At 38.2% G+C, this 22,013-nt stretch overlaps 1 protein-coding gene and 1 pseudogene across 1 annotated transcript in view; both read right to left on the reverse strand.

Moving 5' to 3' along the window:
- Nucleotides 1-510: 510 nt before the first annotated feature.
- The window catches only part of TMED10 (transmembrane p24 trafficking protein 10), a 33,478-nt gene continuing 11,975 nt past the window's right edge, over nucleotides 511-22,013 (reverse strand). The window contains exons 2-5 of the mRNA XM_036313434.1: nucleotides 17,087-17,198; nucleotides 11,268-11,341; nucleotides 1,706-1,832; nucleotides 511-1,261 (exon numbers count right to left, since the gene is read on the reverse strand). Of these exons, the coding sequence (XP_036169327.1) occupies nucleotides 1,140-1,261; nucleotides 1,706-1,832; nucleotides 11,268-11,341; nucleotides 17,087-17,198 (435 nt within the window). The 3' untranslated portion in view covers nucleotides 511-1,139. The remainder of the gene's footprint in view (nucleotides 1,262-1,705; nucleotides 1,833-11,267; nucleotides 11,342-17,086; nucleotides 17,199-22,013) is intronic.
- LOC118677563 lies at nucleotides 8,437-9,918 on the reverse strand (annotated as a pseudogene).

The raw sequence follows: 22,013 nt of genomic DNA on the forward strand, positions 1-22,013 counted from the left end.
GTTTGATCCCTGGCCCCAGTTGGGGCACATGTGGGAGGCAACCAATCGAGGTGTCTCACTCACATCAATGTTTCTCTCTTTCCCCCTTCTTGCATCCCTTCCACGCTCTCTAAAATCAATGGAAAAAATATCCTTAGGTGAGGAAAAAAACAAACAAAAGAAGTTAATCTGGAAAGATGACATAATACATAATTCCATTTATATCAGCAGTTGCCAACCAGTGGTCCTCAGACCACTGGTGGTCCATGAGGTCCGAAAGGTTGGCGATTGCTGATTTACTTAACATTCTTGAAATGACAAAATTAGAGAGATGGAGAACAGATTAGTGGTTGCCAGAGGTTGGGGCTTGGGAGTCAGGAAGGGAGGTGGCTGTAGCTATAAAAGGGTAGCAAGGGTTCCCTGTGATGGAACTGTTTTGCATTTTGTGATGGTGGTCACATGAATTTACATATGTAATAAAACTGCATAGAACTAAACACACATAACTACACAAAAAGGAAATTCAAGCAATTGAGCACAAATGTTTTAATTCTCTAAAATGAAAAATTTTAAAAAGAGTTATCTATAGTTCAAAGCTCATTTCTATGAGGTGTCACATCCATCACCCTTTTATGAGACATAAAATTAAGAAAGGATACCTCCAGAAGCTATCTAAACATTTCAGCTAATGGTTAAGATAAAGTTAAGGGTGTTTTCACACAGAAATCCAAAGAGGACAATGAGAATAAAACAAGTTCCACATGGTCATTCAAATCTTGGTAAAGGAACTAGAGTGGAAGCCCGAGCTGGTGAGCAAGTGGGAGAAGGAAAGAAAACATGGTTTAAACAGATCACATGAGGAAACCCAGTACAAATGCTGGCTTTGGCATTATCTAGGTAACCCCTATTTTTTGTCACAGGTGACTCTATTAAGTCCTATTGTTGCAAAACCAGTCCAAATCCGATCAAGTTAAAAAGAAGTCCCTCAATGACTTGTTGGGTGTAGGTGGTAACCCATGTCCTCCCACACCAAGAGACATCAGTTCTGGCAAGAAGTTCCAACGTGCCTTTATGGTGCTGTTGATAGGATGCCTTAGGCCAGGCACGTCCCAGTGATGTTCTGCTGGCTGAGATACAAGGTGGGAGGAGAGTAGGCCTTATTACTCAATCAACTTCTTGGCCTTGAAGAAGCGGCGAAGGTAGAAGACCTGCCAAGTGGCTAGTCCAATGAGACAGAACATTGAAAAGATGCTGAAGTATAGGACCCGAGTGTTTGTTGATTCTAAAAAAATCGAAACAAAAACATTGTAAATGTAATGAAATGAGGCTCAGCAGGCTAAACGATGGCCAGGGAGGAAAGGCAATTAATTAACTTCACTTTGTCCCTAGGCCTAAGAGTAGGATTTCAGTTAGCTTTATCTTAAATTTTCATTATTCTATATATAAATGTTAAAATTTGCAAAGAATAGTCCTATCAATTTGATACATGGTAAGCAAACTGAGAATATGGTCAACTACGTATGGAAGTGATTTCTATTTCCTTGAAAATCTAACAAGGCTCATTTACCTGTAGCAGCAACACTGAAGTTAGCAATTATCTTTCCACACACCACCCCTCCCTCCACCCTTGGCAAAACGGAGAAAAGGGTACACCAGAATTTAAAGTCTGGTGATCTGATTCCTTTATGGTTCTCTTATAGAGAAACAAGAGCTGCCCTCCCCTCACCATTGGTATCGCGCATCTCCTCCTCTCGCTTCTTCATGTAGGCAAAATCATTAACGATAGATTCTGACAGGTCTTCTAGGCGTCGTAGCTCTACCTCTAAAGGTTTGAGCTTCTCAACTTTTGCAATCTGGAAAAGAAAGGAATCATGAACCCACGCCCTGAAAAAATCGCTCTGGTCAAGAACACGAGTCTTTTAAAATATTTCACCAAACTTAAAAACTCTTCGATCATTCTAAAGTTAGCTCTTCTTCCCTTCCCTACAAATGTTTGTTTCCATCTCAGACTTTTTTATACTTTAATTTTGATTAAAACCTCAGAAGTATTATAATGTGGTAGGCTATAAAGTAAGATATACTATTTTCGCAAGATTTCTGACTTTAATTAAGTACTTTACCCTTCCAATAATGTCTATGAAATAAACAATATTATTAGCATAGTAAATGTGAGTCAAAATATTAGTCAAATGTTAGAAGAAAAACCACCAAGTTCCCAATAGGGAATGCACATGAATGAGAGAGTAGGCATAACTATAGCATTAAGATAATTAACCCAGACTACAAAATTAGAGAATTCTGGTTTGCTCATTTAAATGCCACAATTTTAAATTTAGTGATCCAGAGCCCAGATGAATCCTAAGTCTGCTAAAAAAAAAAAAAATTGTTTTTATTTTTTTATTGATTTCAGAGAGGAAGGGAGAGGGAGAGAGAGATAGAAACATCAATGGTGAGAGAGAATCATTAATCGGCTGCCTCCTGCACACCCCACACTGGGGATCCAGCCCGCAATCCGAGCATGTGCCCTTGGCCATAATCGAACTAGGGATCCTTCAGTCGGCGGGCCGATGCTCTATCTACTGAGCCAAACCGGCTAGGGCTGCATTTGTTTTTAGAATGACACTGCTTGTTATCAAAAGAAATCTCCAGGGACTTCCAGGTAGATTAAAGAATGAGGAATGTGAGAAAGAAATGAACTGTCTTTCTTTCTCAACCTAGACATCCGAAATCCCCAAGATTTGACAAAAGCAAGGATTTTGTTATTCTAATTGTTTTTCTTATCAATTTTTAAATTATCATTTGCTTTAAAATGGGGATACTCCGATCTTAAAACTCAATACCAGCTGCTCTTAAATTTTTCTATATAAAGAATTCTTTAAAAATTCTTTTTCTACATCTGCTGCTTTACTCCCTATTCAATATACATTATATCTAGAACTCCTTACTTTTTCTTCTCTCTTGTCCAATTTGCCTTCCTTGTTCTTTTTCTCTGTTCAATGTTAATAGCTGTTAATATGGAATGCATGGGAAGAGTTTAAGAGTGTTCTAATGTTTCCTTTGCATATCTGTAATCTTCACTTAACTAGAAAACTGCTGTTAAGATAAGGATATAAAAATTGAGTGAATATTAAAGTACTTAAAATGTTGTGATAGATTTGCAATGACCCACCTAAGTTGTCTTTTACTGGATGTACACTGTTTTACATTTGTAAAATGTTTGCTAGAGTTAATGGTGTGACTGACACCTGCAGAACAGAACTAGGCTAACTGGGTATAAGATCTAACTCTCCTAGTTGAAACCCCAAATGCCAGGTTTTGCCATTAACATAGAATATATGTCTGCTGATTGATTTCATCCAGAGCTACAAAGCAAGGAAAATTCCCCAGGAAAAAAATACCAATACAAGAGACATATAATAAGCTGAACCTTAATCTGTTTACCATTTTGTTTTCCCTCCTGGTCTATAGTTCCCTCTCCAAAGCTTCCTGAATGAGATAGTATAAAAGCAATGGCGTGATACTTCTTTAGAGATAAATGATTTAAAGTTCCCTAAATAGTAACTTGCAAAAAGAACTGGAAGTGAAACTATGGCTGTGCCTCTGCCAGCTGAAAATAATACCTGTAAAAATTATTCTGAAGACTATTTCTAAGCTCCTCCCCCACTGTGTGTGTGTGTGTGTGTGTGTGTGTGTGTTTTTCAAATGGCAATAGCCCACGGTATAAAACCTGAAATAGATGCTGGAATTAAAATTAATTTGGTATTGAGGTTGCTTTTGTAGTTTAGAGCCCAAAAAACCTGTCCCCAATGCTGTTCCTTTCTGGTGTTTCATTTATTTTTTAATTGTACAAGCAACACCTAAATATGTTCTCCTGCTAAATAATTTAAAATATTCAGAAGCAAAGGAAATAAAAACGGCAAGTCCACTTTCATAGATCCTCAATTCTCACATCCACATATCCCCTCTCAGTGGTAACCATGATTATGAACTTGGTGTATACCTTTCCAGACCTTGTTAGAAGATACACACTATTTATGCTTTAGTATGAACATAAATGTGCACTGAAAAATGTAATTTAAAACTATTTACAAATAGGATCATAATGTATGTATACACTGTTGTACTTGCTTTTCTTTTCCCCACTTATGATCTTTCCAAAACTCCAGTGCTTGGGATTCACCTCCCTCTTAACTGCTGCACAGTATTCCATACTGCATCTAGGCCATTGTCTATTTAACCAATTTCCCAACCCCTTTTCTAGTATAGGTCCTACTGAAGACTCTATTCATAACCAAACAGCCCAGTTCCTATCATCCAAGTCAATTTTATTACCTCAATGAAATCCCTACTCAATCCTGTCCTTAATTCTAGTAAATTATTTTCTATGGGTGGGATAAAGGTCTCTTTTCCTAAAAAAAACAAACCTCTCTGCCTAATAACTACCTTTATTCTTTTTTTCTTTTTTTATTGATTTTTTACAGAGAAGAAGGGAGAGGGATAGAGAGCCAGAAACATCGATGAGAGAGATCGATCAGCTGCCTCCTGCACACCCCCCACTGGGGATGTGCCCGCAACCAAGGTACATGCCCTTGACCGGAATCGAACCTGGGACCCTTCAGTCCGCAGGCTGATGCTCTAGCCACTGAGCAAAACCGGTTCGGCTACCTTTATTCTTATATTAATTTAATATCTGGGAAGCTTAAAGAATCTAAATATTAAAAATTAATTTGCTATTTTAATTATCTAACATATGGATACTCAATAGGAAAATCCAACAACAATGATATATATTTGTATGCTTAATCTAAATCTAGAAATCAAAACAAATGTAAAGAGGGTTTTTTTGGGGTTTTGTTTTTTTAACATTTAAGACCCTAACAACAATGCTTTTTTTAGTGCTTACTGTGTGCAAGGCACCAAATTAAATTATGACCTCTGCTCCTCAGAAGCCCACAGTCTGGTGGAGAGGCTCACATAAAAAGCTGTAACCGTAATATAGAGCATTATGTATTAACTTCTACAACAAAGGCACACATTAAAAGTGGAACAGGAATAAAGTAGCATGAGATTATATAGCTGAAAGAGTAAAGGAAAACTTAATAGAAGTGGGAAGTTGGGTCTCACAAGTGGTGTGGAATTTGAAAAAAGGTGAGAAGGAAAGACATTCAAGGCTGAGGGGAACCTGCAAATCAAAACACAGAGGGAGAAAAGTGTAGGTCATGCTTAAAAGACCATGAGTAGTCTAATTGTGAGTAGTCTGATGTGCATGGATGTGCATGTTTATGCATGCACTCATGTCAATACACACATGTGCTAAGGAGATGGTGGTGGGTAAGAGCAAATATAAGTCTCAAAAGTTAGGTTGGAGCGAAGATGATGAAGAAGGTAGTATAATGAATTAGACCTATTAGTATATACCCAGGATGTGATATGATATGTATTTTAGAGCGTGTAACCTCACTTAATCCTCATAACCCTATACAAGGTGAATATTATTATCCTTAAATTTTTCACATGAAAAAATTAAGGCTCAGAGTATTAAATAACTTTCCCAAGATCTCAGAACCTCGTGGAGCTGAAATTGGAATCCATGTCTGACTATACATTGTATTCGGTAGGCACTGAAATTTGATGAAGAAAACCCGATGACCACGCTAAGTGTTTTCTGGATCAAAGGTGAAGTGAAAGAGCTATATTAGGTCACAAGGGTCTGGGTAGTTGTCCAGTTTATTAGTCAAATTTCCTAGGTTTCAGGCTGTTATTCTAATTTTTACAGACTAAGAGAATAAAATTTTAAAACAAATTATCACAAGTATTCTCAGAAAAACCCTCTTTGCTTGCCCAGGACTAAGCATTCAATGAATATCATCAATACTTAATATCATAGTCAGTACAAGCTAACAAAAAAACATCTATCAAAATCCCCACTGACTTCTGTGCTCTTCTAAAAATCTGTTTAATGTTAAAAATATCTGTAAGAATGTTAAATTATACATGTTTCATGAAGGCAGACCATTTTTCTAGTGTATCTTCTCTCTTCCACAGCTGGAAGGATGGTATGTATTTTGCCAACAGCTTGCTAAGAGCAAGGCCTATTTTATTTGACAGTGTGTGGACCATAGGTTTTCCACTAGGGGGTAGCATTTCCTTTGCAGGCTGCATTTAGCTGTTAAGTAATCAAAAAAATATTAGTACAAGGGACTTCATTTTACAAATGAGGAAACTAAAGATATTACAAAGTTACTAAGTCCTTTGGGTAGAAGACTATGACTAGCAGATCCATGGTCTTTCGACTTCCTACCCATGATTACCAAAGCATTTATTCAGCATCAAAACTGCAAAGCTCTGCTGTAAAATGCAAGTAAAACCAAATCCCTAACCTGCAAAAATACACACACTTAGTATATTCAAACCCTACCTATCTTTCAAACCTTAATCATGAAGACTCCTTTAGCCATTCCTTTCCACACTGATTCCCTCTTCCCTAAAGCCCTACAGAACTTACACTAGCCACACAATTAAGATTCAATCATACATTGTCATATTTACATTGTTTTTGTTTTTATCCTTTCCCCCTACACTAGTTTGGCCCTGAACTCAAGGAAATTTTTAAAATGTATACTTTGTATAGACCCACACACCTGATACATGGCAAACACTTATAAATTGCCTGTTCTGACCATTCCATGAATTCTTCAAAGGAGCCAACTTTCTCATAGCAGGTAAGTGCAGCTGGTCCCCTGAAGCAAGTGTTTCCTGAATGCTGAGCACTCTACATCTACTTTCAGGAGGCCCACTGTCCAGGAGAAAGCTCTCACTATCACACTCATTGCTAGTGTTTGGAAATGTTACAAGTTATAAAGTCTTTCCCTACATATCTACAACACCTCCAAAATAACTGTAAAACTACTCTTTTTAACCCATTCCAAATCTTGCACTCCTCAAATGATGATTTGAATCTGAAGAGTACAGTTATATGCAATTGTACCAAAGAAAGGTGTTAACTCTAAAAAACTGCTTCATAGAAACACATGTGAAACTAGCCTCTAGATCAGGGGTGGGGAACCTTTTTCTGCCAAGGGCCATTTGGATATTTATAACATCATTTGCGGGCCATACAAAATTATCATCTTAAAAATTAGCCTGCTCTATTTGGTCAGACATTTAATTAACTCATTCCTCATGCCAAATGATTTCATGGGCCTGCTATGGCCCGAGGGCTGGACGTTCCCCACCCTGGTCTCGAGAATCATTGGATTATTTTCCTTGGTGGAGCACCGAGACTCAGAAAAGAAGCTTCTTGTGGTAAGCCAAACTCAGTCAAATTACTTTGCTACCTCCACACCCACTACCACAGCCACTGAAAATTTGAGAAGCATGGCAATAAATTTGAATAGCACCCAGTTTAACGCAATGAAGATAAAGAAGACAGAATCACATTCAAGGACAAGTCTACTTGCATGTGGGGCATGTGAATCACAGGCCTCTTCACAGAAGCTGAAAAGGTCAATGTGCCAAAATAAGTCCAGATAATACTGCCAAACTTAGGACTAAATGAAATTTATTAAGATCTTATTTACTCTCTCATAGACATTTGGCAGTTTCCAGAAAGGGTAGGAGAAGGAAGCTTTTAAAATCTACTGAATTGACTATGCATCAGGTGCCTTACCCATGTTATTTCATTTAACTTATATCAACAAAGGGATTTTGGTTCTACTACACAGAACCAGAGTTCCTCCTTCCTGAGGGCATTCAGAAAAATAGACATTCTGGAAAGTCTTTAGCTGTTGCTCTAATGAGGGAAGCTGTTTTTTTGGTGTATCTGTTGATAGCAAATGACTGACTAAAAGAACCCCTGGGCAAAATAGGATTTATTTTGTAAATCATCACCCAAAAATATGTTTTGTTAAAAATTGATTTTTAGAGAGAAAGGAAGAGAGCCCCAGCTGGTGTGGCTCAGTGGATTTAGCGTCATCCCACGCACGAAGAGGTCATTGGTTTGATTCCTGGTCAGGGTACATGACCAGGCTGTGGGCTCATTTCCAGTGGGGGACGTGCATGAAGCAACTGATTAATGATTCTTTCTCATCACTGATGTTTCTCTCTCTCTCTCCCCCCTCACTTCCTTTCTGAAATCAATAAAAACATATTGAAAAAAAATAAAATACTGATGCCAAAGGGCCCAAAGACAAAGCCTCTCCATTATCTCAAGGGCCTAAAATTAAATGTCTCAAAACCTCTACATATGCTCAGTGCTCCCTGGTAATTAACCAGGGAACAAGTGGTTCTAGTGTCTGTCCATTTTCTTGTCACAGTCATTAGCCCAGAGACAACTAACAGCTATATCTAAGCAAAGTTCAAGGGAGCCTAGCCATACATTGAGAAAAGGACTGGTCTTTGGCTTATGTCATAACTACTTCTCCTCTTCCATCTCAATTTGATCTGCTTTTTTTGGGGGGGTGGGGGGTGACATTGCCAAAGAAAGTAGTGGGAGTTTTTTTGGTTAAGAAACAGAATTCAGAGCTATGTTGTAACCATGTGCGTAAAGAAAAGCTTAGGACGTGCCAGACTTCCACACCAGGAAACGGCGCAAAGGAAGAGCTGTGGTTTGCTTTCTGCTAGGGATTCCCCTCTTGGGTTAAGCAAAAGGTCAGGAAAGATAAGGAATGGCTCTTTCCCGGTGTCAACAAAGTCCAAGGAAATTCTAGGAGGTATAGGGGTTCAAAAGTGCTGTATGCCAGTGATGTCCACATTATTCTATATGTAAACTCACAATACCATCTGTTTTAGAGAACAAGGTAAGTCTAATCAAGTGGCCCATTTAATATATACCACCTAATGATAGCCTTCACATGGGGGGGAGGGGGAGTTACAAGAGATAAAATCCCACATAGGAATTCAATGAATGCTTGCTTACAGAATGGTCTGAGGTTGAGGATACAGCAGCAGTGACCAAAACCTGAAAATCATTTTACCTATTCTTCCACCTCATAATAACTATAACTTTTTATTATTGTTTTATACCTTACAACAGCACTCTAATATATGTAATCTTATTTAAATATAATTAAGATTCTTCTAAATCATGAAAGTTTAAAAGGATTTTTCACTTTACTTTTTTTTTGGCATGGTTCTTTTCAGTTTATTGCATGAATGAGTTAAATTAGTCCAAGTTAAAAGCAGACCCCAAATGGTTACATTATATAAGCTGTGAGGTTTTTTTAACTTGTGACAAGGGAGAGAAGGGAAATTCTACCCATTGCAAGGAAATCCTCACTTTAGTTTCAGAGAGGCAAAAGCACGTAAAACCCATGAAACTTCAGCTGGTGGTTTTTAGCCAGACCGAACTCTACTAGGAACTGGTGGATGTTCTGGCACTGGTCATCTTGTAGCTGAATTACTTCTCCACATTCTGGATGCTCAAATACAGTACCATTGCAGACAAATGTCTTCTAAACACCTTCACTAGTTTCTTTTGGTTGCAATCACAGAGATCCCTTGGACAGTAGAAAGGGTCTTCCTGCTACTTCTCTGTTAAATTTTTATATGGATATAATCCTCAGTGCTGGCAGAAAGCAGATCATCACCTTTACTTGCATCAGCAAAGAAATTGAAAGAGTGTAGGTTCTGGTTAGCGAACGTTCGATAATACCATAGGATGATTCCTTTACCTCTGGCACATAGAAAGGTGGGTGGGTGGAGGGATCTGGTGGGGGCAGAGCTTCAGGAAGCGAGGTGAGGCTCAAAGGGAGTCCTTGGTGGCAGCAGCTCAGTGACTGGGGTCTCTCTTTACTCTAAGTTTATCAAACAAAGAGTCTCTCTTGCTTTGTTTCTTTGAACTAAACTAGCTTGGAGACAGAAACAAGCAAATCAAAGTCTCTATCAGGACTCGTCTTCCATTCACTACTGCATACTTGCTCCTGTTTACCGCCTACACATAACTCGATCTAGTTTTGTTCAGTTGAACACTTGAACTAGGAAAAAGAGAAGAGACCTGAAGACCTGCAACTGTTGTTCTACTACTTCCTGTTGCAGAATCAGTCACTTCCAATCTTCTTCCATTTTAGGATATTCTGTTCCAAATCCTGACGAAAGCTAGAGCAATTTTCTGGTTCCATCCCTCCTAGAAAATTCTCTTAAATCACTTAAAGCAACTTAGCCTGTTTATTTCAGTTTACATTCTTCAAAAGCTATTTACATTTCCTGTACCCCACTTCTTCTTCATGCCCACAGATACTGTTTGTAAAGACTCTGATCTGGGTAAAAATACTCTTATCTTACTGTAAAGATCAATCCTCCATTCTTAAATAGTTCTTGTGGTTTTTCAAAGGTGCTCTTGATTTGAAGAACCATTTTGTGCTGCCCCCAAAGTCTCTCCTAATAGAGATGAAAAAGGCTCAGTTCCCCTTCCCCTTGTTTTATACACACCTCTACTTCCCTACTACCCAAATAAATGTCAGTTTTTATTCTCTATAATACTTCCTGTCAGCAAAAATTTCTCATTATCACTACTCCTAGTCCCTTGCAGTTTTTTCTTCCTTATTTCTCTCTTCCTTAGTCTGAAATAATTTTACCTAAAAGCTACTTATGGCTATTGTTGTTTTTCAAATGTAGCACAGTTGCTCAGGTCTAAACAGTGCTGAATCCATGCCCTAGATATAATATAAGGTGAGGCAAAAGAAGGTTTACAGTAGTTTTTATGAAAAATACAGTAATCAATAAATAATGGGGGGCGTGTGGGGCAGGGTGGAAGGGTCAGTGTGGGGGGGGAAGGAGACATGTGTAATACTTTCAACAATAAAGATAAATTAAAAATAAATAATAATAAAGAAGAAACTCTGTTTTGAGTACGCACAACTACTTTTGTCCCATCCTGTATAGAGTTGTCAGTCTGGGAATAAAAGCCTTAGCTTTTAAAAACAAATCACTTTTCTTAACCTTGGACATTAACATTTAAATAAATTCCAGCTTTTAAAAATTATAAGTATATATATACCTATTTGCTGTCTCAAGAGTGCTAATGGCATATGCTTGAGTGTTTTATCACACCAACATTGCTATGGGACAGCTGGTTTAGTTAGTCATTTGGCTGACGACACAGCTAGAGTTATTGTTTAGGGCTGTTAATACAACTTTTTGTATCAGTAAAATTGTAGCTTGGCTGTCACATGACTGCTGAGAAAACCATAGCCTTCTGGTCAAAGCACAGCCTGTTGGCCTGAATAGGTCACAGAAACCTCACAGCCCAGCACGCGACTGCCTCCTCTGGCTGTTACAGTGGGACATACCTCTTCATAATTTTTCGCCTCCACTCCATGCTTCATGTCTAGGATCACGAGTTGGTCAGGTAACCGCCCTGTTCCTGAGAAAGAAATCAAAGGATTCATTGTGCGGAATATTTAAAATTCCGGGAAATCACCCACCCAGCCTCCCTCTCCCTAAACCTCCCCCCTCAATAGAGGGAAACAGCCGCAAACTCCTCCCCCTACTCAGCTGCAGAAAATTCCTGGCTCTGGCTAAAATCACAAGCATTCCAGACAAAGCCTCTGTCTGTGCGGGGTGCCGGAAAGCAAATAGAACATGCTGCTGCCAAACATCTCTAAGCAGGCAGGACAGATACTGCAGCTGGAACTACAGAGGAATAGAAAGAAGGAGAGAAAACACGTAGGCTTATTGGGCTAGGAAATAAAACTCAAAAGTCAAAATAGTATAAAACAGAGTGGCATATATAGACCAACAGGTAATGGGGACCAACTTAGGTTGAAAAGATACATTTCCACACCTGAAAAGGTTGTCCTGTCAAATTTTGAGAAAAGGATTATTGGGCATATACTAAGCTTGGATTTACTTAATATAAACCAGTACTGAAAAGAACAAAGGATTTATCTAAGATTTCACTTTAATTTAAACATTCTGTTAAATGTACGGCCATTTCAATAAATGAACAAAATGTTATAGAATTATTCCCACAGAGCCAAGAAAAAACTTGATAATAAGAAGCATCTCAGGATGCTTCTTAGAAAGAGAAATGTCTATCTGGTATAGTAAGGCCAACAGAACCACGTTCATATTTAAAAAGGTAATCTGACTCAGCTTGATCAAAAAGGAATTCTAATCTTATATCATCAAGTAAGAGAAATGGAGACTTCATCAGCCCCAGAAAATTGCTCAGTCCTTTGGAATTCAATCCCCTGGAATTCACCTGATTATTTATAAAATAAAAACTGCCTACATGAAATTAGGACTTTGGGGAAATAGGGCATAAGCATTGGGACTCCTGAGACCAAAAGCCACAGAGAATGGTACTGTACCTTCTGCAGCCTGAGAGGCACTGGAGATTTTCTGAAACAGGCTGAAGTCAATGCAATAACTACTCATTGAGAGCTCACTGGTTGCTACAACTGTCCTGGAGACTACAGTCTTTGCCTTCCAGTAATTCGATGGGGATCTAACACATGAACATGAGTAACAGTTACAGTGAAAATGCAAACCAGTATAAAACTTTAAGAGGAAAAAACCCAAACTGGTTCAGATAATCCCAGTTATGGAGCAAAGGTTAGAGGAGGGAAGAGATTAGTTGTAGGTGGACCTCACTGAAGAGGGAGCACCTGAAGGCAGGACAAAGTATTCTAGGCAGAAGACAAGCATGGGCAAAGGCTCAGATACTGAAATGAGTAGGGCATGCGTAAATGACAGTAAAGAAGTTCTTTTGGATAGACTAGAAACATCAATTTAAAAGCAATAGAAATAAGACTGAACAGGTAGGATTGGGAAACGATAACAAGCCACCGATGTCTTCTAAGCATTTAAGCCAGTAAGTCTCCAAAACAAAACAACAAAAAGCTGTATCCAGAGAAGCCTCTTCTCCCCACTCCAATGTGTAATCCTGATTTCAGCACTGCCCACAGAGATGCATGCAAATTTTTGCTTCTCCTTTCTCATTTAAAAAGTTGTGAAATCCAAGCAGCTCATAGTCCTACCTGGTCCAAATGATCAAGATATTCTCTTCCTAAGACTCTTCCCACTTTTCCTTTGCCACAGCATAGCATTAGCATTATTCAAACACAAGTGAAACCACAAAGCCACTCAGGCTGGTCTGAGTCCAGACTACACAATCTCTTGCACAAAACAGCCAACCTGATTCCCATCAGCGGTTCTCAACCTGTGGGTTGCGACCCCTGAAAATACATCCTGCATATCAGATATTTACATGACGATTCATAACAGTAGCAAAATTACAGTTATGAAGTAGCAATGAAAATAATTTTATGGTTGGGGGTCACCACAACATGAGGAACTGTATTAAAGGGTCACCGCGGCATTAGGAAGGTTGAGAACCACTGCATGATATCAAGACCATAAAGGGTCTCCATTGTAAAAAGACTCATTTATTTCTATATTTTCCTGGAAAAAAACCAACCTTTTAAAAAGTGTTCCCAAGACTACAAGTTCTCCATATCAGAATAAACAGAGAACACATGTAAACTAGAAATTGAGTGCTTATTATGTGTCTGTGCGTGTGCATGCATATATCATATATTTTAAAAATTAGTTCCCAGGCATCTGCATGCACAGCATCAGCAGCATATAAGAAAGAAATTCAGAACAAAAGACATATTTAGGGTTATGGGTAGGTTTAGTGTTAGGATTAGGGTAACGTTTAGGGTTAGAATTAGAATAGGTTAATGGCTAGGTTTAGGTTTAGGGTTAGGGTTAATTTTAAACTTTTTAAACAAGTTTATGTATATGAGACACATATCTGTATAGATATATAGGATGTCCCAATAAATGTGTACATGCTTTAACAGCTGATAACTTAATTTTCCCTCCTTTTCAGGTTTGATTGATTTAAAATAATGGGTGAAGCCAGACTAAGCTTTGAACAAAGAAAATTTATCCTAAAGTGCCATTAAACTTTTTTTAATTGGGACACATAAAAGATAAAAGTTTATGGTACAGAGCCAGCAATAGTCGATGAATTGAGGACACACAAGTACCAAAAAAAATGATGCTTGATGTTTGCGATTCCATTGCTTCATGTTATCAGCAGTGCCTGGACTGTAGAACGGTCATCAGTTTGAAAATAGGCATTGACAAAAAAAAACTTATTTCTGTAGATTTTTTTAAATTTTGAAAATGAACTGTATGTTAAACACTGACTTTACAATCATTCAAAGTGTGCATAGATTTTTTGGGGCACCCTGTATATATTTAAATACTTAAATTTTACATATATATCTTCAAATATCTACATAACTAGTAAGTGATGTACTATTAGAAGAAGCCACATTAACCTCTTTGCTATTTCTGAGAGATGCTCAGCGTCTCAAAGTGTTTTTTCTCCAAGACCTCATTACCACCTGACTTTATTTTTATTGTCTGCTCCAATGAAAATGTAATGTCCAAGAGAGGAGAGACTTCCGTTTTATATTGCTATATCCCTAACACCTAGAACAGTACTTAATATATAGGGCACTCAATAATTATTTGCTAAATGAATCAACTGACTGAGAAATTAAGAAGGCTAGACTGTTGAGGAAAGTACTCTAAAAGAACTAACGTTAAACTCATGTTTAAATGGGAAAAGAGCATTCCAGTAAATGAGTAAATGTGACATGTTTAGAGGGCAAAGCAAACCAGACTGGCTGGGGGTCTGATGAGTAGTGGAAGATAAGGCTGGAGTGAGAGTATAAGGCAGTGGTTCTCAACCTTGGCTGCACATTAGAATCACCTGGGAATATTTTTAAAATCCTGATTTCTGGGCCTCATCCTCCGGAAATTCTGTTTCTTTGTTATGGGGTGAGGTCAAAACATTAGTAACAAAGAAACAGAATTTCCAGAAGATGAGGCCCAGAAATCAGGATTTTTAAAAGATTCCCAGGTGATTCTAATGTGCAGCCAAGGTTGAGAACCACTGGTATAAGGACTATTAAATACCATGATACCTAAAGTCCGGTCCAGCTCAAAAATTGTATGATTCAGGTTTCATTCTACAGATCAGGAATATTATTGCTACTACCAAAAAGGGAGGTGCCATTTTGGGGCTCAGCCCATCTGGTTTCCAGATGATCTAATAAATTTACAATTCTTTACCAAAAAAAGAAAAAGAAAAGGGAAAGCTTTTGAAAAAGGACAATCATAATGAAAGATATGTTTTAGGAGATAAATCTGGTACCAGTATTTGGATATATTAAAAACAGGGGTATTAGTTACAAGGCTAATGACATAATTAATGATTTAAAAGATTAGAGTTCAGATTTGTGTGGTGACAGATACAGAAGAAATTTTGAAAGAAGTATCAGCATAACTTGATGACAGACTGGAAAAGACAAAAATAATTTCAAAAATATGAGCTCAAGTAACTGGAAGGACGGTGGTAATACTGATGAGAGAGGGGAACTAGTTTGAAAGTTCATGACATCTTAGTTTTGAGGTAAGAGTAGCACAACCATGTCGAAATATCTCGACTATTGTTGAGACATCTTGGAACTGATAGGGGTGGGGGGCAGAGAAAAGGATATCAATCATGAAATCGCTATTAAAGTATTGAATTTTTTATTAATCTATTATTCCATTTACTTCAGGCAAACACCCTTACCTTTAGGCTCACTTGACCCATTTTAGATCAAAGGAGTCAATTCTTGGTTAACTGTCAAAAGCACCAAGTTGATCTGCTGTTCCTGGGACTCTACTAGAGCCGTTGGCCAAGGTGCTTGCTTTTCTGCTAGGATCGGATACTCTGAACATTCTATAAATGTGAAACTGCCAGAAGTCCTTTTGCTACCATACACAGAGAAAGCCTGAGAATAAAGTCAAATGGAGGAAAGGAAAGGTAGAGTTCCAACAATCCTGTTAAAACCCCAATATCCAGTCTAGCCTGAGGTCAGCACCACCATTAAGACTTCCCAGTTCAGAGAGTCAAATGGTCTTCCTCTTCTTTCTCTTTTTAAAAATATATATTTTTATTTGATTTCAGAGAGGAAGGGAGAGGGTGAGAGAGATAGAAACATCAATGATGAGAGAGAACCATTGATCGGCTGCCTCCTGCATGCCCTATACTGGGGATTGAGCCTGCAACCCGGGCATGTGCCCTGACCAGGAATCAAACCGTGACCTCCTGGTTCACAGGTCGGCACTCAACCACTGAGCCATGCCAGCTGGGCCTCTTCTTTCTCTTTACGCCAGTTTGAGTTATGTTTTTTGTATCTTGTAGCCCAAAAGGGTCCCAAATAATATAACAAGTATAAATACAGACAGCTTTTAGAATCTAGTGTCCTTAAGAGTGAAAGAATAGGAAGTATAGGGGAATCTACTTTTTACCCACCACTGATAATCAGAAAACATCGGGTAATCAGCTTAAAGGTTACTATGGGATCTTGGTCTTGAGATGCACAGAAGATTCCATAGCAAGATATTAGGACTAGAAAATAACAAATGCTCTGAAGACCAAAACTGCTTTGGACTTTGGAGGATACTGAATAACATTCCATTAATGTTACTTTGTGATAATGTTGATGAGATGCCATAGGATCTTAACTCTTGTTTATATCAATTAGCCCATAGTAAAACTGGTTTCATTATATGTCGTTTCGCTTAAAGTTGCAGAACCTATCTACAACATTAGTCCTAGCTGGTTTGGCTCAGTGGGTAGAGTGTTGGCCTGGGGACTGAAGGGTCCTGGGTTTGATTCCAGTCCAGAGCACATGCCTGGGGTTGTGAGCTTGATCTCCAGTAGGGGGCATGCAGGAGGCAGCCTATCAATGGTTCTCTATCATCATTGATGTTTGTCTCTCTCTCCCTCTCCCTTCCTCTCTGAAATCAATAAAAATATATTTTTAAAAAAAACAAAAACAACATTAAGTGATGACTTACTATGTTTTTTAGCATCTATACCAAATTAAACTCTTTTCATTCAAGCCCAGTGTATCACAGCATTTAAAAAATGCCTACTCCTGCACATGAAGAATGATACTTTAACTTGTATATATGTGCACCCCAGCAAGTGTAGTTTTCATTTCCTCTCCTTCTGGCCTAAGAGAGAAAGTTCATGCTCTTTCTTACTTGAGAGAAGATACTTAATTCAGGGACAAACACTCTGATTACTTACCCTTGCTCTCAAAACACACTTCAAACATGTCATAATCTTCAGTGGTAAAGGCAAATTTCCCCTTGGTTGCATCCTCCTTGGAGTACAGAATATGGCCAGCAGAATCTGTGATCTAAAATAAAAAAGTAAGTAAGAGCAGGCAGCAAATAACACTCAGGAAGAAAACTGATAGAAACTGGAGAAATAGAAAGAAACACTGTCTATAAAAGACATTTATCATAATGATGACCATGTTCCAACTATTCCCAAAGATAGGAATAGGATGAGAGGATGAAGCCCAAATACAACAAATTTCATTCATTCAAGCGGCCTATCCACACTGTAGGTTAAAATCTGTTGGCACTATATAATGACAGTTGAGATATAAATTGGGTTTAGTAGCAAAGGTTCACTTTATAGAATGTAGAACAGTATTTCCCAGAAAGGGATATGTCACAAAATGGAAGTGGACGATTACCAAAAAAATATACTACAAAAAGGATAAAGATACATAAGAACACATCTCTTCTGTAAAATAATTCTTGATAGGGTTGAGAGGTGGGGAGTGGAATAGGATATCTGATATAAGGAGAGAAGGAAAAGAAGGCATGCACAGAAAAGAAGATCTGGTAGCTGTGTTCCTCCAAATGTCATGCTAATTTGTCAGTGGCTACCTGGGATGGGAAAGAAGCCCAGGGATAAACAAAAAGTTCTCCTGAAGAAGGCATCCTCGGCTTCCACAAATGATAATGCCTTTCTTATAGGTTGTTAGCTTTAGGTCTCCAAACTTAAACTGCTCCATTCCTAGCGAATGGCTTGTAAAGAAGGGAATTACATGGTGACATGACAGGTTGGATCTCAGGCTTCTTTTCTAGAGCATATGGCTGTCTTAGCAGAAGGCAATTTCATTATCTAAGGCAGAAGCTACTTGCAATGTGCAACACAAAAGTAGTGGCTTCATTATATTAAACTGGATATTCTAACGCTGTTTTTAAAACAAGATTCATTTATAAGTGAGATTTTAAATTTAAAAACTGAGTAGCACACATATACGCCTATCTATTTAAAGCACTTCACTAGTTATTTCTGAGTAGTGAGTTTTCTTTATACTTTTAGTTTTCTCTCAATTTTCTACAAAGGCACATATCACTTATAGGCAGAAACAAAGTTATTTCATTTTTTGGGGAAAAACATAATAACTAAAGAATAGTTATCACAGATAAGACAAATTTTTAAATGATGGGTTAATTAAAAAGGTTTTATGACATCTTCTAAATTCCCTAAAAATAGCCCTAACCGGTTTGGCTAGGTGGATAGAGCGTCAGCCTGCGGACTGAAGGGTCCCAGGTTCAATTTCGGTCAAGGGCATGTACCTTGGTTGCAGGCACAACCCAGTAAGGGGTGGGGGTGTGTGTGCAGGAGGCAGCTGATCGATGTTTCTCTCTCATCGATGCTTCTAACTCTCTATCCCTCTCCCTTCTTCTCTGTAAAATATCAATAAAATATATTTTAAAAAATAATAAAAACAAATTCCCTAAAAATAACAGCAGTAATAGTAATCAAGTATCTTCTGCCATGAACGATGCTGATCATTCATTATGGTCAAGCATTTAAGATCCCTCAATCTGCATTGGTCACTGGGGATACAAGGATGTGTAAGAGAGCTCCTATCTTTAAAGGGCTTAAGAATCTAAATAAGGAGAGGAATAAGAAAGGAGACCTCTACATTGTGAAAAGTGCATTACTAGAGGTATGCACAGGTGCCCCGGGATTATGGAGGGTCAGGGAGTGTATCATGAAAGAGATGACACATGAACTGAGTCTTCAAGGATGAGTTGCAATCTAGAGAAGAATTGGGGAAAAGGCATTCAGGATACAAGAGACAGCAAATATGAATGCCTGGGGTCCAGGAAAAAAACAAAACAAAACATGGTATCATCATAATACCAATAAGTGGTGCTTATTGAACACTTACTAAGTGTCAAGTACTATGCCAGGTGCTTTATACGCATTTTAATTTAATCTTTACTATAACTCTATAGGTAAAGAACTATTATTTCCCCATATTCCACAGGAGAAAAGTGAGGCTCGGAAAGACTAAGAGGCTGGAGAGGTACTGACACGATCATGTAGAACTGTAACATGTTAAGAAGTTTAAATTTCACTTAGTACAAAGTGGAAAGGCAATGAAGAATTTGAAACAAGAGAGTGCTGCGATTCAATTAGCAATTCAGAAAACATGAATCTGATACTACTAGGAAGACAGACTCAAGAGGGACAATACTAACGATAAGAAGATGGGTTAGGACACTACTCTGGTACTCCAGATTAAAAATAATGAGGGCTGGCCAGGCTGGTGTAGCTGAGTGGTTGAGCATCAACCTATGAACCAGGAGGTCATGGTTCAATTCCCGGTCAGGCAATATGCCCGGTTTGCAGGCTCAAACCCCAGTGTGGGATGTGCAGATTCTCTCTCATCAATGATATTTCATCTCTCTCGCCCTCTCCCTTCCTCTCTGAAATCAATAAAAATATTAAAAATAAAATAAAATAAAACGACTAGGGCGACTTTGAATATAGAGAAAAGGTGACAGATTTGAGGGATTTTAAGGAGGAAAGGACCACAGGACAAGACCAAAAAATAAATGCCCTGAAGGATCAAGTGAGCAACATAACAGAGTCTAATGGACCAGTGTAAGTCCATAGGGTGTGGTTGACAATGTGGAAAACTGGATGGGTCTGTCTTAAGGAAGAAAACAGTGACATGCCAGGTTTCCAAATCATCCAATTTTTCAAAAGAAGTTGTGAACATTTTAACTTTTATTTGAAATCTCCTAATTTTTAAATCCTCACAACAAATCCCAACATTTGAAAAACTCTCAAGGCCAAACAAAAGATGTCAATAGGACCGAGTTCTTCTGATCCACCAATTTCTGATCTTTGCATAGGACAGGAAGAAAACTGACTACAATTACATAAAAGAATTGGGGGACAATACTAAGGTCTCAGCTGAGATCGTGGACCATAGCTTTCTAGCAGCCAGGATGCAAAAGCAGAGAAAAGTATTAAGTAATTTAGGCTACGAGTTCTGCAACTGAATGGTTTTGAAGGCTAAGGGGATAAAGGAATTATGCTATAAACTTTTTATACATATTCTTTAATCCTCACAATCACCCCATAAAAGCCAGTCTTATTATCCTCATTTTACTGACGAGGAAACTTAGTAACTTATCCATATCACAGAGTTAATAAATTGTGTATGTGCATTTGAAGCAGTCTAAAACCATGTTCTTTTCACATTCCATGTTGCATCCCCACAAAAGGAATGTCTGAAATAAGTGGTATGCAAAGATGCCAAGAAAGACTAACAGAATCTGATGAAGTATTTGGGTCAGTGCATGTCAGAGAACCTGTGAGTCTTCTTGAGTGGGACACAGCACTTTTCAGTCTGTATTCTCCTCCTTAGAGATTAGCAGGCAGCCACAAGGTAAAGTCCTTGATGTCAGCAATAACTAATAGATAATCTGCAAGCGAATACATAGCCCTAAAGATTCCAAAAGACCTCAACTAGAAGAAAAATCCTAATAAAGAACTACTTTAGAACCTGGGATACACAGATTATAGGGCAAACAGGTCTGGGAATGAGTAAAATCCCAGTGATGTGTAGTCATCCGTGTGGTGCCACTCTTCCTTTCTTCAGAATCTATTCATCCATCAGATATTCACACTTCCCCACTTTCCAGCCCCAAAAGCACAATGACAATTCTTTTTTATTTTTTTAATATATTTCATTAATTTTTTACAGAGAGGAAGGGAGAGAGATAGAGAGTTAGAAACATCGATGAGAGAGAAACATCGATCAGCCGCCTCCTGCACACTCCCCGCTGGGGATGTGCCCGCAACCAAGGTACATGCCCTTCACCGGAATCGAACCTGGGACCTTTCAGTCTGCAGGCCGACGCTCTATCCACTGAGCCAAACCGGTTTCGGCGACAATTCTTAAAAGTAAAGAGGAAGCTCAAAAAGACAGACTCTAGGAATAACAGATTTTCACATTCGAAGCTGATCTAAAAACTCGAATTTGGATTTGGCTTCTATGTATAAAGTTACAGAAAATGTAGAACTTCTCCAAGGCACACCTGAATAAAAATAAGTTTCTGAATTTGCTCAATATACTAGCTTAGTTCTTAAGGGAAAAAGGAAAGGATTACAGGCTGCTAGAAAAGTTTAAATGTAAATGAAAACAGTAGAGGACAGCAAGAACTAAATATCAAGGGTATAAGTACTGAACAGTCATCACAGAAGTCATCATCTTCAGTCAGGCAGGGAAAGAGGCTAGGTCACTGGCCTACAACAAACAACCCAACTTAATTGGGCTTACAAGATTTGGCACACATTTGCCATTTTATGTCCTAGAATAATAGCTTATGATCTCTTTGTATTCTCCTAGGATATTAAAAGGGTTCTTAAAAAAAGTTATTAATTTAAGGAAACTCTATAGATGATAAAAGAATCTAGATGCAGGTCAAGACACTCTTAAGGTATTGGCAAAAATCCTTTATCGAGTAACTTGCAAAATGAATCAAGAAGTCTGTCATGTTTTTCTGAAAGGCTCTGATACAATCCACTCCTCCAACTGGTACTTGGAGCGATAAAAACTGTTAAAATTTTCCTCTACTTTGTACTGAGGAACTATAATCATGGTAGAACATCTTGCTTTGTTGTTTCTTTCTATAATATCTGAAAATGTATTAAAAGTTCATTATAGGGCAAAAACTCAAATACTTTATAAGAGGCTGAAGACAAAGGACCCATCACTGCATGTTCCTTCTTCAACATGAAATTTACCTCCCAGAATAGTGTGTGATAATGATCACAATTCTCTTGGCGCCTCCACATTTCTATATTGCTTATGATATTGAGTTGACAGAACTATATATGAGGCTAT

The sequence above is a fragment of the Myotis myotis genome, unplaced genomic scaffold (assembly GCF_014108235.1).
Source record: "Myotis myotis isolate mMyoMyo1 unplaced genomic scaffold, mMyoMyo1.p scaffold_m19_p_1, whole genome shotgun sequence".
NCBI lineage: Eukaryota > Metazoa > Chordata > Mammalia > Chiroptera > Vespertilionidae > Myotis > Myotis myotis.